The following is a 16,161-nucleotide window of genomic DNA, read 5'->3' as shown; positions in this document are numbered from 1 at the left end:
TCGCTTTACTGCGAGATGGGGAGAGCAGCGGGATCCCCCAAGGGAGCTGGGAGCAGGACAGTTGCTGGCCAGCCAGAAGGCTTTGGGAAGGGCGATCGCTTGCTCTACTGGGTCAAATTTTGAAAAGCCCACATTTCAGCTTAACATGTACCTCTGAGCCTGTGAATCAGCTGATTTTCAGCATGAGTTGGGCCTTTGATGCTTTTGAAGTCCCCACCCTTAATCTCTCAGGCAGGATGTGGTACAGCATGTGCTGAGCTCTGGGCACGGGAATAGTCCTGCCTGACTCCTCTGCCTGCTCGAACATCAACCGTGGACGTTACCTTTCCTAAAGACAAAAAATCCAGCTGCTTTTGATGGGACTCCCTGTGTGCTTGAAATGGTGCAGCCCGCTGAATCAAGAGGCTGATCACTTAGGGCCTAATCCTGCAAATATTTACCCATGTGCTTTAGCTCTGTTACTTGGAATCGTCCAGCTGATGGGTGGATGACACATATCAGTAGTGCTAAGCACTTGCGTAAGGCCTGGTAGGACCATAGCTCTAGTCCTTCTCAGTTTCCCATCCATGAAATGAGTTTAATATCCTGCTACGCTCTCTTTCTCTGGAATGGTTTGTGTTTGGGGTCACTTCTTTGTTCTTATTGTAACCAAGGAGCTATAAGGAATAGACTTGAAAGAGAAGATTCTTCGTGGTCCCTGCTTTGACAAGGCCTCAGTCAAACTGCTGAAAAATATGCCCATTCTAAAACAATAAATAGCACAGATTACACAGAAAAATACCCTTCCAGTTCGACATCTCAAGCTTTCCCATGTCAAGTGTCAGCCAAGAACAAGTATTTCCAGTTCAGCAGCTCAGCCACTTATGTGAGGAAGGGACTGTAAAAGAATAGCTAGACCTTATCAGTTGTCAGCAAACTCTTTAGTGACTTGATTTTTCTATATAAAATGCAATAACTGTCAGAGGTAGAGAATATATATCTCTTCCCAACTGTCAGCCAAGGGTAGCTGCAAAGGGCAAGCAGTGTGGATACTCATAAATGTGTGATTACAGACATTTCTACTGAAGGAGAGAGGAATATTGATGCAATATTCGTCATTTTTATTGGCTTAATAGTCTTCTTTCGTAGCACCATATCCAAACTGCTACATCTTTCTTCACATACGGTAGCTGTCCATCCGGGCTACTCTATTGCTCTTCCCGTTGCTAATCCAGCACTCTCCAGTTCCTTGTGGAATGCCAGAATGCAAGGGTTCGCTGTCGTACACCTTCCCCATCAAAAGATCCCTGACGCTGCAAGGCTTGCTTTCAGCTTCCAGATTGCCCTGCAATAGCTTCCCCTCCTTCTCTGTCATCTGCCTTGTTTCAAGCTTTAGGATAGCAGGGGCCTCTCAAGATGTGTTTTTTGCTGTGTGTAGAACAACGTGGTCTCTTTGGGGCACACCAGGATCCTGTGATGATAGCCTGGGAGAAGTCCGTGTGATGGTAACTTGTTTGTGAGTGCAGCGCCCCAAGGTGTTCTTTGATGGAGGAGATGATGACTTTCCAGTGACAAGTCTTGGGAGCGGGGTGATGAGCTGCGGTTTGTGAATGCTGCCGGAGAGGCTTTGGGATGGACAAGTGGAAGGGAACCCACCAGTGCTCCTTTACTGCTGTGAAAAATAAAGAGGGCAAAAAGCGTCTTTGGAAGGAAGTTGTTCTCTGGTATCTGCTCCACCTTTCCCTGGGTGAGGAGTGATGCTGAGATTAGGGAACAAACGGCTCCGTCACAAACTAAGAGTAGATTAATCAGCTGTTCCCTGGACTGGACTGGCCAGAGTGAGGAGATGGAGAGGAAACTCCATGCGAAAGGTATCTCTCTCCTTTTAAAGTGCACATTCAAGAAGTTAAGAGATGGATTCCTCTTTCTCCATGGCGTTTCTGTTCCTGTTGGGGCTGTTTCCACCATTACGCCTAATTACTTAGCTTTTTATGTGCTATCCATTTCTTTTCATCATTTTTAAAACTTCAGTTGCCATAACAACATAATGCAATCAGTGAAACACAGCAGCTATTTTCTGTAGTCAAGGTCTGTGCACTGTCAAGGATGCGAGCCATTTAAGCAAATCTTCACCATCCCCCTTCCTCTCTCCTCTTTCTTGCTCTCTCTTTTTCTCCCTAAACAACCTCATAACAGGAAGGAGAAACCATCAGGAATAATTAGACACAATAGCAGAGCAAATCCCAATCGTACTCATGCAGTCTAGTCTAATGAACTTCTAGCACTAATCTTGGAAGTGTTGATGTTCCTTTTTAATCACTTTTTTGATGTCATAGGTAGATTAGCTGCAGCAGGACCTTGATAATCCATGCTAGAGTCAGGAGACCCAGTGCCTATTCAGAGAAAGAGAAAAAAAAAAAGCAGAAGCTTTATATACTTTGCTCATTTTTTCTTCATGCATGCCTCAGTTTCAAATGCTTATTGAGAATATAAGTCCATTGTACCATATTAGTAAATAGAATTGAGTGTATTTTGTAGAATCATGGGAATTGAGCATGAAAAGTCATAGCATCTATTATTAAATCATTGCTGGAAGGCTGGGAGAAACCGCCACGTTTTTGTGTGGGTGGTGAGACTTGCAACAAAGCATAGTATAACTGCTGGGCTTTTACTGCACACATCTATATATATATAAAGCAGTCTGAAAATAAATCTGGCAGTCTGGTCCAGAGCTATTCTAAGCAGTGTGAATATAAGATCTATCCACAATGTCTTACTCACTCCTTGACCTCCATGAAGGCTTTCCTGGAATAGCAACGAGTGAGTTTGGAAGCCTGGGATTTGGCTTTAGCGACCTTTATCTGGCGGAGGACTGAAGAGTGTGCATTGCCTTTATGATGCTAGTCGGTCGTGGGCAGAGTCTTCTGGTGGCTGCCCAGTTGATTGCTCCCCATTCACTCTTTCCACTTGTGTGCTTGTGTTTCAGCACCTTGTCCAAGCAAAGGAAGAACGTCATCAGCTGTGTCACCGTGCATGACTCCCCCTACTCCGATTCCTCCAGCAACAACAGCCCTTACGCCGTGCAGCACCGCACGGGGCAGAATAACGGGAACACCTACGACACCAAAGGGGTTCCAGAGACTCACTGCAGTGGGAACCCCCGAACCATCATCGTGCCACCACTGAAAACCCAGGCCAGTGAGGTGTTGGTAGAGTGCGATAGCCTGGCACCAGGTAAATTGCACCTCTTCCGTCAAGAAAATTAGTAAGAAATAAATGATTTATCTTCGAAGAATCTCATTGTTCAGTTTCATTTTGTTTGTTTGTTTTGTTTTCCAAAGAAACCGTGCTCCTGCCGTTCTCTCAAGTGACACATCTGTTCTTGGGAGCAATGTTGCATTATTTATGTGCCCTGGTAGACTCAGGAGTCACGGGGACAAGTGTCGTTCCCCGTTACTTCTGTATAAACCCAAGAACAGAATGCAGCCTTTAGCTCAACATTTGACCTGAGAGGGTCCCAAATGCAAGTGTGAACCTTTGCTGCCTTGAGTTTCTGTAGGTGTACTTTAAAATGGGTAAGAGATTGAAAATACATGTGCATTTTCATCCGAACTTGTTGACGTTTCTGGGAAGAATGTTCTTCATTGTGGACTGAGGAGGTTTGCTCATCCAGAGCCTCTGCAATGCTAGGTAGTACGATGTGTTGCCAAGGGGCTTATGGTGAAAGTCTGGCCTGAAGCAATTGGCTTTGAGCTACTTGGCAGTCCTTTCTTTTGATGCACTGCTGGTGAACACAAAGGCTCAGAGGGTGAGCTCCCCACCAGCTCCTTCGCCCTCTCTTCCTACTCACTGTGAGGTGAGCCAAGCCAGGGCTTTTTTGTGCTGTGCGCACTATTCTTTCCTTCCTCTCCTTGGGATTTGTACCTGCATCGTACAGTTCTGCTGGCAGAACAGTTTCTCGCACTTCTGAAGGATCTATAAAGCCTTCTCCAGGCCCAGTTTGGGTCCAGATATCAGGTCTGCTTGTCTACCTCTAGAATAACATGCTGGCTGTGTATATGAAGCACTGCTGAAGTATTCTGTTAATTAAGATAAACTGTTTTCTTATCCTGCTTCTGTTGTATGTCTCCTCACAAAAGCCACTCTGGAGGAGATTCAGTGTGGAAAAGGTAGGGTGAAAAATTAAAGAATGTGATGTAAGCTACAAATGTGTTTCCTTTCCTGGCACAGTCACCACCAGTCACCACTCATCCTCCTACAAGTCCAAGTCCTCCAGCACCGTGACCTCCACCAGCGGTCACTCTTCAGGGAGCTCGTCTGGAGCCGTTGCCTATAGGCAGCAGCGGCCAGGAGCACATTTCCAGCAGCAGCAGCCTCTTAATCTAAGTCAGGTAAGTCAACAGAGACAAATTTTGGTGATGTGTCATCCAGCTGTAACCTACCACTCCTCCAGCGTGAGCTGTCCTGTTCCAGTCTAACGATAGTTGGGCCCCGTGTTGAGTTTGATCACCTTGTTTCAACTTCACTGCAGACATTGGGTGGGCTGGTGGTACTTTTACCGTGTGTTTTGAAGCCAGATGATCTAACTGTGAGTGGGAATAATGTTAGAGAGAGACGGTGCAGTGGCTCAGACACAAAGGAGTGGAGCAGGACCATGTAGGGAGGACTGAATTCTCCTTAGCTGTAGGTAACCGCGGGAAGAGTATCTTCCAAGCGAAGGGTGTGGATCAGCCTGGCTGTGGGACTGGGGGAGAAGTCCCCATCAAACATGACAAGGCAAAGCCTCTGCACATATAACAAGGTTGATCCATCTCGTGATAAACCTAGGCTGAGATCTGGGCAAATCCCATTACTTGGCAGCACGCAGTTCTCAAAATGTTTTAGTCTGTGGCCACAACACCCAGAGTCTCACCAGGAGCTTCACTAAATAATGCCCTATTCACGTACCACACCTGGGGCCTCTCTCTGCACTGACATAAGGTCATGAGTGTAGGGAAGTAACAGGACAATTACCAACATTTCAAGAGAAAAAAGTCTGGAGAGCTCAGAGGACAGTGCTGATTTGCATCTAGAGCTGGATATGAGCAGAACTGTTTGGGGTTTTTTTAATAATTTGGGGAAGAAGAATGTCATCCCCCCCCACCTCAAAATGTAGTTGAAATTTTAAAATTTAAATGAACTTAAAATAAAAGTGAAAATGGAGGAAGTAGATGAGATGCTGTTTGCAAGAGTAGGGGAAGAGTGTGGCTGCCGCATTTTAGACCACAGTGACAGCACAGGGAGTGCCTACAAACAGGATGAAGAGGCAAAAAAGAATAGAAGGAGATAACACGGAGCTTTGCCTTTCTTGCCTTGTAATTCCCACTTTGTTGAGTATTCAATACTCTGACTACAAATGGCCACGAAAACTCCTTGACATTCTTGTGCAGTGCAAAAAAACCTTAGAAAAATCCCTGAAAAAGTACATTGGTCCCGTCCCACTGCAAGAAATTGTCCATGCTCAACAAGCACCTTCAGGATCTGATTGACTGAGGGCTTTATCTTTGAAAAATAAAGTAGTTATTTTGCTAAATGAGGAAATTATAACAGCAAAGACACAAACTGAGCAAAAATAAATTGCCTGTTCCAGGCTTGGTTAGGCAACTTCATTCCCCTGAGCGGTCAGCGCCACCACATTTCATCTGCAGACAGTTCGCTAACAAAAACTGTGTGTTGTGCGAGTGGCTGGACTCATGGAAGATGTTCTTAGAAGCCGAGTGTCCAAAATTGGGTCTTTGTGGTAGTTGTGCCAGCAGGTTGTGGCTCAAACTCTGTTGTCCTTTTGGTGGCCATTTTGGTGAATGTATGAAACAACAGGGTCTTCCTAGGCTTGGGAGGGACCCTTTGCTGTCACCTGTTTCCCAGGGAAGACTGTGGTGATGCTGAGGGTGTTGGAAGGAGCGCACGGGACTTTGCTGAGGTTGTCCTGGTGTCGCAGGGAGACTCCCCAGCACCACTGAGGCAGTGAAGATCCATCTGCTGTCTTGTAACCGGTTATCACTATTGCTGTCTTTCTCCAGGCCCAGCAGCACATCACGACCGATCGCACAGGGAGTCACCGGAGACAGCAAGCCTACATCACTCCAACGATAGCTCAGGCCCCGTACTCTTTCCCGCACAATAGTCCCAGCCATGGCACGGTTCATCCTCACTTGGCCGCGGCTGCCGCTGCTCACCTGCCCACCCAACCCCACCTCTACACCTACACCGCCCCCGCCGCCCTGGGCTCCACCGGCACCGTCGCGCACCTGGTGGCCTCCCAAGGGTCTGCGCGGCACACCGTGCAGCACACCACCTACCCCGCCAGCATCGTCCACCAGGTCCCGGTCAGCATGGGCCCGCGGGTTCTGCCCTCACCCACCATCCACCCGAGTCAGTACCAGGCTCAGTTTGCCCATCAGACCTATATCAGTGCTTCTCCGGCCTCCACAGTCTACACTGGATACCCACTGAGCCCCACCAAGGTCAACCAGTACCCTTACATCTAAACACTGGAATAAGGAGGGAGAGACGCACCCGTCCCGGGGGAGCGAGGCGGCCACTTTTGTACTGAAGATACATGACAAACAATGCAATGGGAGGCTCGCGCGAAACTTGAACGAAGGACTTTGAGGAAGAAATGAAAAAGAGGAAAGAAGAGGGAGAACCAATTCTACACTTTTTATTTAAAAAAAATAAAAAAAAAAAGAAAATGGAAAAAAGAAAAAAAAAAAAGAACAGAAAAAAAATAACCCACAAAAAACCCCAACCATTCTGCACCAAACTAGAGAGAGAGAAGCAGGAGGACCCTCCAGCGGGTCCGGTCTTTTGAAGAACTTCACCAATAGACTTTTAAAGGTTATTTTCATCCAATAGTGAGCTACATTTAGAAATTCGTTGTCCAGAACACCTAAAATGAAATCCATTAGGTTTTTAATCCAATAGGTATACGGATTAGGGATTTATCCAGCATTTCAAAGGTTTTATGCCCTATCTTTGGCAGTGGAGTCTGTATCCCAAAGCATACATAAGGTTTTGGATTTTTTTTTTCTGGAAATAGAAAGTGGGTAAGGGAGGCTGAGGGAAGAGGAGAAAATATTGTCCCAGTGCTCTAAATTTGGATCTACACTTAAAAACATGTCAGCAAAATGGGCCATGCAGCACTGGTCAAGAGCGGAAGCAATGGGGGTGTTTCTCCCTTTCCTTGAACACACTGGATAAATCCCTGAGAAATGCTATTCCTCAATGAGATCTGTAATAATGTATGTTGGATTTCAGTTGTGTTTCATTTTATTTTATTTGGAAATGTTCCCTTTCAATCCCTAGCCGTTTTAGTATAGGAGGAGACATTTTAGCTGCCCCCGCCACCCCCACCCTGGTAGAATGTAGCACTCTACAGGTCATACGCCCTTTTTACTGTTTTGTGTTGAACTTCAACGATACCAATAGACTATTCCTCAATGTGATTGCACAAAGAAAAGTGATATAACATAGGCATGTAACAAATGTGATTGTCCAGGTATGTACGTGTGTGTGCGTGTGTGCGTGCGTGCAGATGCTGCCTTCTCTCTGTGGTGTGTTCCTCGGCACAGCCATTACAACTGTCACAGTCTTAGTTTTACATCATTCCCTCGTAGTGCCTTACCGAACTACAGACGCGGTTTAAGGGTTTACTTCCACTGGTACTCCTAGAAACTGACTGAGGCTAGTCGGAATTTACTCTCAGCTCTTTTTCTGTTGGTTTTTTTGGGGGGGGTTGTTATTGCCGATTTTCTTCTTCTTCTGCTGGTGTTGTTTTGGTTTTACTTTTCCCCACGTTGTCAATCTTAGCTCACTTGTTGAGGTGTTGGGGAAGCTCGTCGGGATTGGAAGCGCGTATAGCTGGGTGTTTTGTCGAGCACTGGATGGGCTGGAAGTGACCAGGTCGGTTGTGGGACCCAGGGTGACTCCCTGAGGGTCTGGGGATTAGTTCGTGGACTGGTCTGTTTCTATCCTGTTGAAATAGCAGGTTTCCTCCCCGGAAACTGAATTCTCATTCTGCTGTTTGCCGACGTTCTCGGTGGAGTTGGGAGGACAGCGTCCACCCGCGTTGTCAGGTTGTCCCAGTTGTGTGTCTGAAATGGGAACAAAACTTTAGCCCGTGAAAGGGGGAAACACTAGTTGTTGCCAACATCTCTCACTACATCTGTTGATGGAGGGGGTTCCGGAAAGGACTGGAGTCCCAAAGCAAGCACGACAAAGTTGAGTGAGTCAAACTCAGGTTTCTAAATTAAAAGAGTATGATAATACATTGGGCCTTACCCACTCTAATGTAGCTGTGACCTTGTGTGCTTCCCTCTGTCCTTCTCCCCTGTGCCTGCAATGGCAGAGGGACCCTGGAATGGGAGAGCACCATGGTCCTGTGGGTCCTCCACGCGGAGGAACGCTACGTGGTCATCTTGTTTACTGAGAGGTTTCTAAAGAGAGCCTTTCCTACAGCTGGATTTGGTTCAGAGGGGAGTGTCGGTGGCAACAGCAGTTGCACTGGTGCATCAATATTTGGAATATTCGGAAGTGTCTCTAGAGTACCCTTGCCCGTGGGTGGCCCGGGAAAGAAGGAGAGAAGACAGTTTGATAGGACGTTTCCATGAAAGCTGAAGTCTATGTGGCTGCTCGGTTCCACTCTACATTTCCCTGTAATTGGAGCATGAAGTATCCAGGTATTTCATAAGATGCTGGAAAAGATCAGGTTCATTGGCAGGTTGGTGAGGGATGGGTTCCCAGGATGGCAGTAAGGAAGGTGGTTTTCTCACGTAGGAAGAGCTGACAGAGAGACAAGCACAAATATATTGTCTTGTGGTAAGTGCTTGGCTGGCCTGGAAGAAGGAGGGATCCCACTATGCATAGGCTGTTCAACAAGGCTGTTGTCTTCTGGCAAACCACCAAATAACCACCCTGGTTGCCAGCTCTGGTTCCTGGGCTACTCTTGCTTCTCCTGCCTGTCCTTCATTCCAGCTCAATACACTGTACATGAAGATGCGATCTCCCAGCCGCCTATGCACCTTACCCCCCACTTTCTTTGGAAAGACAACATGTCCCCCTTTCGTCTGAGGCAGGAACATAAAGCCCTGCTCTCTCTGATGCATTCCTCTCCTCTCCCACCAGTTCGGGAGCGAGAGCGTCATGCTGCTTGTGTCATGAGAAGGAAAGATAATGTTATTTTATTGTATGGTTGTTATGATTATTATTTTATTATTATTATTATTTTACTCTGGGTTCTAATTGCACATGCATTCCTTAATCTTTGTGTTATTTTTTTTCATCTTAGTATTGTCATTCTTCTTGTTAATTTTATTTCTCTTCTTCGTCAGTGGCATCAGAAGGGTTGCTGAGTTTGTGAAAACTGCAGGAGGAAGGGGAAACGAGATTGTCCCAAGGATGAAAACTCTGCCACCAACTTAGGGGGAGTGAGGCCACTCTCTTGAGAGTGATTACAGCCTTGAGGTACAGGAGTTATCCTCCATGTCACATCTGCATTTCAGAATAAGTCCAGAAACATTTGTTCAGAGGCCAAAACCAAACAGCAGCTAACATAATGATCTGTCAGGAGAGCTGGATCAAAGGCAGGTGAGGACCTGGGTGCCCTGGGATCCAGCTCACCATCACTTTGATAGCAAGTATATATGAGATCTAGACCTAATTGTGCTCCAGGCCATGATCATTGGGCCCTTTCAATCAAACCAAAGTCACGCTACACATTAAGGGTTTGGTTTTCCTAAAGGAGAAAGCAGGTAGATGGCTCTCCAGAAACAGGGTTATCAGAGGAGCAGGGGCAGAGGTGTGAGCATGGACAGAGGACGACGGTGCACGGATGGCATTAGCTGTGTAAAGCTATTCTGGTTGCTAGAGTTTATGTATTTATGTTTTCATTTGCATCATTTGCTCTGTTAGAATGGGAGGGAGGGAGTGGTGACTGAATTCAAACTCCATAAAAAAATGGTAGGACTTCAGCAGAGACTTAAAGTTAATCATGCACTTGAGTGCTTTGCTAAAGAACAGACTTAAACCCTCCAAGTTAATTACTTGTTTATACGCTCCTCTGGCCTAGGACTGGTGAAGCGTGGAAGGTTGCAATCTCAATCACAGTAATGTTTTGCTTGTATTAATTGCGTTTTCCCTGTGTAGCCGCCTGACTTGTTCTTCCATGCAGGCTCAAACCTGATTTTGATGGGCGTTTGGCAGCGGAGGTGTTAGAATGGCAGATGCTGGCGGCGAGGTGGGGTGCGGTGTGTGTCGGAGGAGCCACCTTTCACGTTGTCCATGCTGGAGTGGCTGACCTGCCAGCCATAGGCGGTCAGATGTTCATGGTGATGGGACACCATGATTGCAAGGGTGCACAGCAAAGCTGTGGAATTGCTTTGGCAGTGCAACACTGCTTGTTTTTCTGGTGGATATGAGAGAGCTGAGCAACACCTCCTTCCTTGGATCTGTATAAAGGCAGGGTGTTGAAAAAAGTGTGGTGTGGTTAATCACAGGTGGGGAAATCTGGTTGTATTAGCAGAGGAGGCAGAAGTTTTGCGTGCTGTCGGTGCAGCTTACACAGTAACAGCCAGCTTGTTTTGCTCACAGAGCCCTTTGGAAAGGAAATGGGGTTGGCGTGGTTGGGTTGGTGCTCTTCGTATGCGTGGGGTAAATGGCATGGAAACTTGAGAGAGGAGGCGAATGTTTAGAATACTGGAAGTATTATGGGTGTCTTATGGCTGGCACAGTGAAAAAGCGGTCCCTTTCCCCATCATCTTGTCTTGCATTCTTCTCGTGTGGGAAGCAGAAGGAAGGACGGACATCGCCTCTCCTCAGAGAGGAGATGTTCAAATCCCTGCTGTGAAACCAGAATGCAGGAGGGAGCTGAGAGAACCACTGACATGAGCAGAATGGAAAACTCAAATGGAAGCACTTTTCACTGCAGATTGGGCCAAATCCTGTTGTTTGAGAGAGCAAATGCAATTGCATCTTCCTTGGCAGAGTTGTACCTGCTTGCACCCAACAAATTGGACCTTGGCAGGTCTCTCTCTCCCTCTAGTTTGTCGTAATTCACAAAACATTCCAAGAAGGGGACATGTCTGTCTGTGACATTTTTCCTTTGTTATGCTCCCAAGGGATTATGTCTTGTAACTTGGTTTGAAGGCAATTCCATTAGCAAACTTGAAGGGTAATAAACATGTTTTCTTCTTTTACCAAAGAAACCTTTAAAGAGAGAGAGAGAAAGAGACCCCCACCCACTCCAGAAATGAAATTAAGTCACGAGTCATGACGGGCAGGCAATGGGGACAGGCTGCGTAACACCATCTTTCCTTTCTCTTCTTTTTCTTTTTCTCTCTCAAGTTCCTGTCATTGTTTTCAGTAGCTGGCTTGACAAGCAGAGAAATTCACACTAAATATTGCTGCTATCCTAGACTGTAGGGGATGTCAAAAACTTTATTCTTCTCTCATTGTTGTTCACATTGATTGAAGTGTTTCGGTGGTGACAATGCAGTGTGGAAATGGTAGGCTGCATAGTGGAGATAAGCTTCTGGATGCTCTGCATGCTTGTGTAGCATCTCCTTCTCTGGATTTAGGGTGCTGGTTTGGTTTTGTGGATCAGCCCCCCAGCAGTGCTGCTGTGGTCAGGCCAGGCACGGCTGGACAAGGGTGTTGGACTGGTGTATGTGTTTCTCCGTGGCTTGGCAATCAGCCCATCAGAGATCTGCAGTGCTACCTGTGGGCCAAATCCTGGATACCTGCACGGAAGGTCTGCAGAAATCATCTTTGTTGAGGGTAGGCAATGCAGAATAAAAAATGTGGAAAGGGAACAATTTCCCCCTTCCTGCTGACAGAGCTGTGCCTGCTGTGGTCCCATGTCCCATGGGAGCTTCAAAGCAGTGGTTCTGCAGTCCTGGGCATTCATCCATGTCACCCCCCCCACCCACCACGTCTCACTGATGCTCCTGTGAGGAGACTCTGTATCCATAGTGCATGGAGTCCCCAACTTCCTGTGGCCCGCTCCTGTGCCTACAAATCATTTTGCTCCCTTTGTAGTCGGGGAGGAGGAGATGGGTCTGTCCTACTGGGCTTCCCCCACTGCCACGCTCCATCAAAGCTCCCTCTGAAGACGGTGAGAATTTCACCCCGGGCTGCAGATGCTGAGCGAGCTAAAACATTTTAGAGGGGTGCTCGAAGCTGTGGCGCTGGTCCTGTTGCACGTGGCTGTGCGTGGGCTCCTTGCCGGAGTCCTACGATAAACGGGAGGCACTGGGCTCTCCGGGCTGGTCGGTGGTCCATCCTTCCTACCACCCGGGAGCACCGTGACGTGTGAGGGACACCGTGATGCCACCGCGCTCACCTCCCACCGCAGGGGTGGCCCCTTGGAGCCGGCAGAGGAGCATTGCTAACTGAGAGCTCCGCATTGAAGGTGTCTTTGTTCCTCATGACAAATGTAATCTCTGCCAGTGACCCCCAAAGGTGGCCATTACCTGTGAAGAACTGCTGAGGCAGGTGGAGGTGTGAGAACTGGACGGGAGGTAAGCCGGGCAAATGCTTTCAGTGGGAAGACATGTCTTAGAGCATTTGCGTGTGGTCAAGAGTGAAATTTGAATGGTAGGCTGGCTTGGTTCGTCAGAAGTTTTAGGAAGCGTACTAGGAGGCTTTGCGTTCGGCATTTATGGTTCGAAACTCCTGTTTCTTATTTACGGGTTAGCTTTGTCCTTCCAGTTTTAGCAGTGCTGCTATAACAGACTATTCATGTGTGTTTGAAGATAAAGTTTTTGTTTTTAATCTTTTGCTTATCATAGTTAATCTAAGAAAGGCAATACTAAAGGTATATTTTTTTCCAAAAATGATATTTTTTACTGCACTGATAAATATTGTGACATCTCTGTTCTTAACTCTTTCGCTGTGAGGGGAACTGTGTGCAGATTCACACAAACCTTGTAAATACTTGCGTGTACTTCTGACAGCCAGGGATTTTCCTTCCTTCCTTCCTTCCTTCCTTCCTTCCTTCTTTCCTTCCTTCCTTCCTTCCTTCCTTCCTTCCTTCCTTCCTTCCTTCTTTCCTTCCTTCCTTCCTTCCTTCCTTCCCTCCTTCCTTCCTTCCTTCCCTCCTTCCTTCCCTCCTTCCCTCCTTCCCTCCTTCCTTCCTTCCCTCCTTCCTTCCTTCCCTCCTCCCTTCCCTCCTCCCTTCCCTCCTTCCTCTTCCTTCCTTCCTTGTTCCCTCCTTCCTCTTTCTTTCTCTTTCTTTCTCTTTCTTTCTTTCTTTCTTTCTTTCTTTCTTTCTTTCTTTCTTTCTTTCTTTCTTTCTTTTCACAAGGTTTCCTCTTTGAAACAGAAAGCAATGGGGCAACAATGCTCAGAGCAAAAGCAAAGCTTATCCCACTTTCAGAACATAGCCAAGGAGTTTTTGCAGTGCTGGCATAGCGTTAATATTTAATGCCGATGCGTTTTGATTTTATTATTACTCTTTTTTCAGCAAACGGTTTGGAAAGGAGTAAGGCAGATAGAAAAGCTTCGGTCTGGAATTCTGATCAGAAATGTTACCCATCTATTTATGGCACCTCTGATTTTTCTTTTGTTTCCTTTTATTATTTTTTTTTTCTAAAAATAATATAAACTAGAGATAAAACAATGGCTTTCGGCCTGACCTCTAGGCTGGTCGGCCGCTGTCCCTGGGGTGCCTGGTGCTCCGGGACCGCCGGCTCCTTTGGAAGCAAACCCACTGATCAGGATTCTGGATTCTGATTGCTACAAAGGGTATCCCCCCGCACCGCGGGATGCCTTCTGTTTTTTTTTCTAAAGAAGGATTTAGATACACTTATACTACACAAACTGTGACCTAATGGCAATAATTACCTCAAATGTGGGCATTCATCCTGGTTTTAGCCTTTTCGAAAACATGTAGCCAGCTCGAACTTCGATTCAAAGACTCTGAACTCCGTAGGGGCGGAATAGCGATAAATGCCCACCCTGGTCATTGTTGCTTGAGTGAATTCTGAGGACAGTGAATCTTTAAAAAGAAAAAAATTAAACCAAGGAATAGATTACTCTTTTATGTATTTTAATCAATTGTGATGTTAAAATGCACATGTAAGTATATATGTTTATAGCTACTGTAAAATGCTTTGGCCTTCTAGAAGATATTTAATGAGTCACATTTTAAACCAATATGAACTGAATAATAGACTGTGGCTACTTAAACAGTTTTCTGGCTACATTTTATAGTTATTACGGTGTTTTATAGTTTACATTTAAACTGGTACTTTTTAAGGGAAATCTTGTGTTTGTAAGTGACACCTTCAAAAACTCAATATAGCTGCCTCTTTTTAATTTTGCCCGTTAAAAATGGAAAAGTACAACTGTGTCTTTAATATGTATATTCTGTTTTGAGATATAACATAGTGTTGGAAAGTCAGTCCAGAGATCAAGTAACCCACTGTATTCTGAAGTCTGGTTGAAAACAACACTCCACCCACTTTGAAGATGTAGTCCAACAGATAAGCTATTTGTTTGTTCACTTGTTTTAATAACGTACTTTATCAGGCTCCTTGGGTTGAAGCAGGGAGCACGATACTAAATTCACTGTTTTATGTAGGATCCTCATCTGGATGAAGATACCCACGTCAGGAGAATGAAGGATGTTTCAAAGGAAGGATCGTATTGTACTGTTGATACATCATTAGCCAAATGATTAATTCCTGAGTTAGTGAATGCTTGTTTTATTTAGGGTGGGGGGGTGGTGGGTGGGTGGTGTGTATATGTGTGTGTGTGACAGCCACTCAGAGGCAATGCTGTAATTTGGCTTCCATGTGTTCACCCCTTTCTTACAAACAATGCTTACCACCACAGAAATGTTTTGAACCAGTAAATGAAATACAAAGTTCACTGACCATCTCCTTGTCAGCTCTGTTTTCTCAGCCCATGCCAGTTCCTGTCAATGCCGTTTCCCCACTGTCGTTACCCTGTACTTTGCATTTTCATATATCACATTCCCCCTTCCCCGGTCTCGCCTAGCTGTCTAGTTCCGTCTGCTGTGTTCTTTCACTTGGGTAACCAATGAACATGGTAGGAGTATCTGCTGGGCAAAATGGTACTTTGAGCTCATGAAAATACAGGAGTTGGCATTTAAATATAACGTAGACTTATATCTGAAGAACCGAGCTTCAAGTGGTGGAGCTTGGGAGGCCTCAGGAGAGCTCCTTACGTGTTTCCCTCGTGCCCGACGGGGCCGTGTCAGTCAGCTCAGAGCAGAGGCAGAGAAAAGGAGCCACGGCGATGCTTTGCAGTTGGGTGCCGGTGCTGCTCCCAGTACAATCAGCAGCGGTGGGGCCAGGGGAGGGCAACCTGCCTCCTCCTCCTCCCACCTCAGCACCTTTCCGGGGCTGCTGTGTCCGTCACCCAAAGTGATAACGTGTCACAGCGAGCCAGGACTGCCAGCAGCACTGGGGCCAGCTGGGGAACGTCCATTCCACCCTTTCTCCCTGGGCACCACCACGCAGCCACCACGCTTTGCTGCCCTTGCCACCTGCCCCGTCTTCTCTTCCTGTGGGGGGACTCACACCCCCCAAATACCAGCAATACTCACATGAAAGAGCCACAAAATCTTATCGAATACTTTGGCTCGCGGCTTGTTAGGCGAGAAGGGATCTCGGATACTGGCAATACACATCCCGTAGCATCTGAATGGTTACATATAGCACCCCTGCCCTCAGCAAGGAAATAAAATGCTTCTGCAATCCTTCCACCTCACGTGGTTACATACAACACTTCTGGCTTTTCTTTCCCCCCCCCCTTTATCCCTTAAGTGTTTGATTTTTTAATTTTATTTTATGGGGGTTTTTTGCTCTGTATTCTTCTCAAAATGAAACTTCCACGGATATTCCAGGGCGCAACCGTTTCAGGTGTATAAAAGGATCTCCTCATGCCATGTTTCACCAACAGAGCAATCGAGGCGTTTTGGGTACCAGATTCTACTTGGGCAGAACCAGAATGTAGCCTGTATCTTTCATACCAAATCACATTTCTGAAAGGAGAGGAAGTGTCATTAATAGCTTTATTAAAGGGGTGTGTGAGAGACAGAGAGAGTAAGAGAGGGAGCAGGAAAGAGAGACAAAAAAGGGTCATCTCGGAAGGTGAAGAATCTAGACTTCAGGTAGTTGA

At 46.4% G+C, this 16,161-nt stretch overlaps 1 protein-coding gene across 1 annotated transcript in view; it reads left to right on the top strand.

Moving 5' to 3' along the window:
• Positions 1 to 7,098, top strand: part of HIPK2 (homeodomain interacting protein kinase 2) — a gene marked incomplete at its 5' end in the record, with an annotated part of 91,468 nt that extends 84,370 nt beyond the window's left edge. Inside the window, 3 exons of the mRNA XM_080363810.1 lie at positions 2,966 to 3,213; positions 4,210 to 4,370; positions 6,039 to 7,098. Of these exons, the coding sequence (XP_080219936.1) occupies positions 2,966 to 3,213; positions 4,210 to 4,370; positions 6,039 to 6,506 (877 nt within the window). The 3' untranslated portion in view covers positions 6,507 to 7,098. The remainder of the gene's footprint in view (positions 1 to 2,965; positions 3,214 to 4,209; positions 4,371 to 6,038) is intronic.
• Positions 7,099 to 16,161: the final 9,063 nt, after the last annotated feature.

Source organism: Nesoenas mayeri, assembly GCF_963082525.1.
Source record: "Nesoenas mayeri genome assembly, chromosome: 1".
Classification (NCBI taxonomy): domain Eukaryota; kingdom Metazoa; phylum Chordata; class Aves; order Columbiformes; family Columbidae; genus Nesoenas; species Nesoenas mayeri.
The sequence above is the reverse complement of the archived record's forward strand: the minus strand, read 5'-3'. Positions and strand labels throughout refer to the sequence as shown.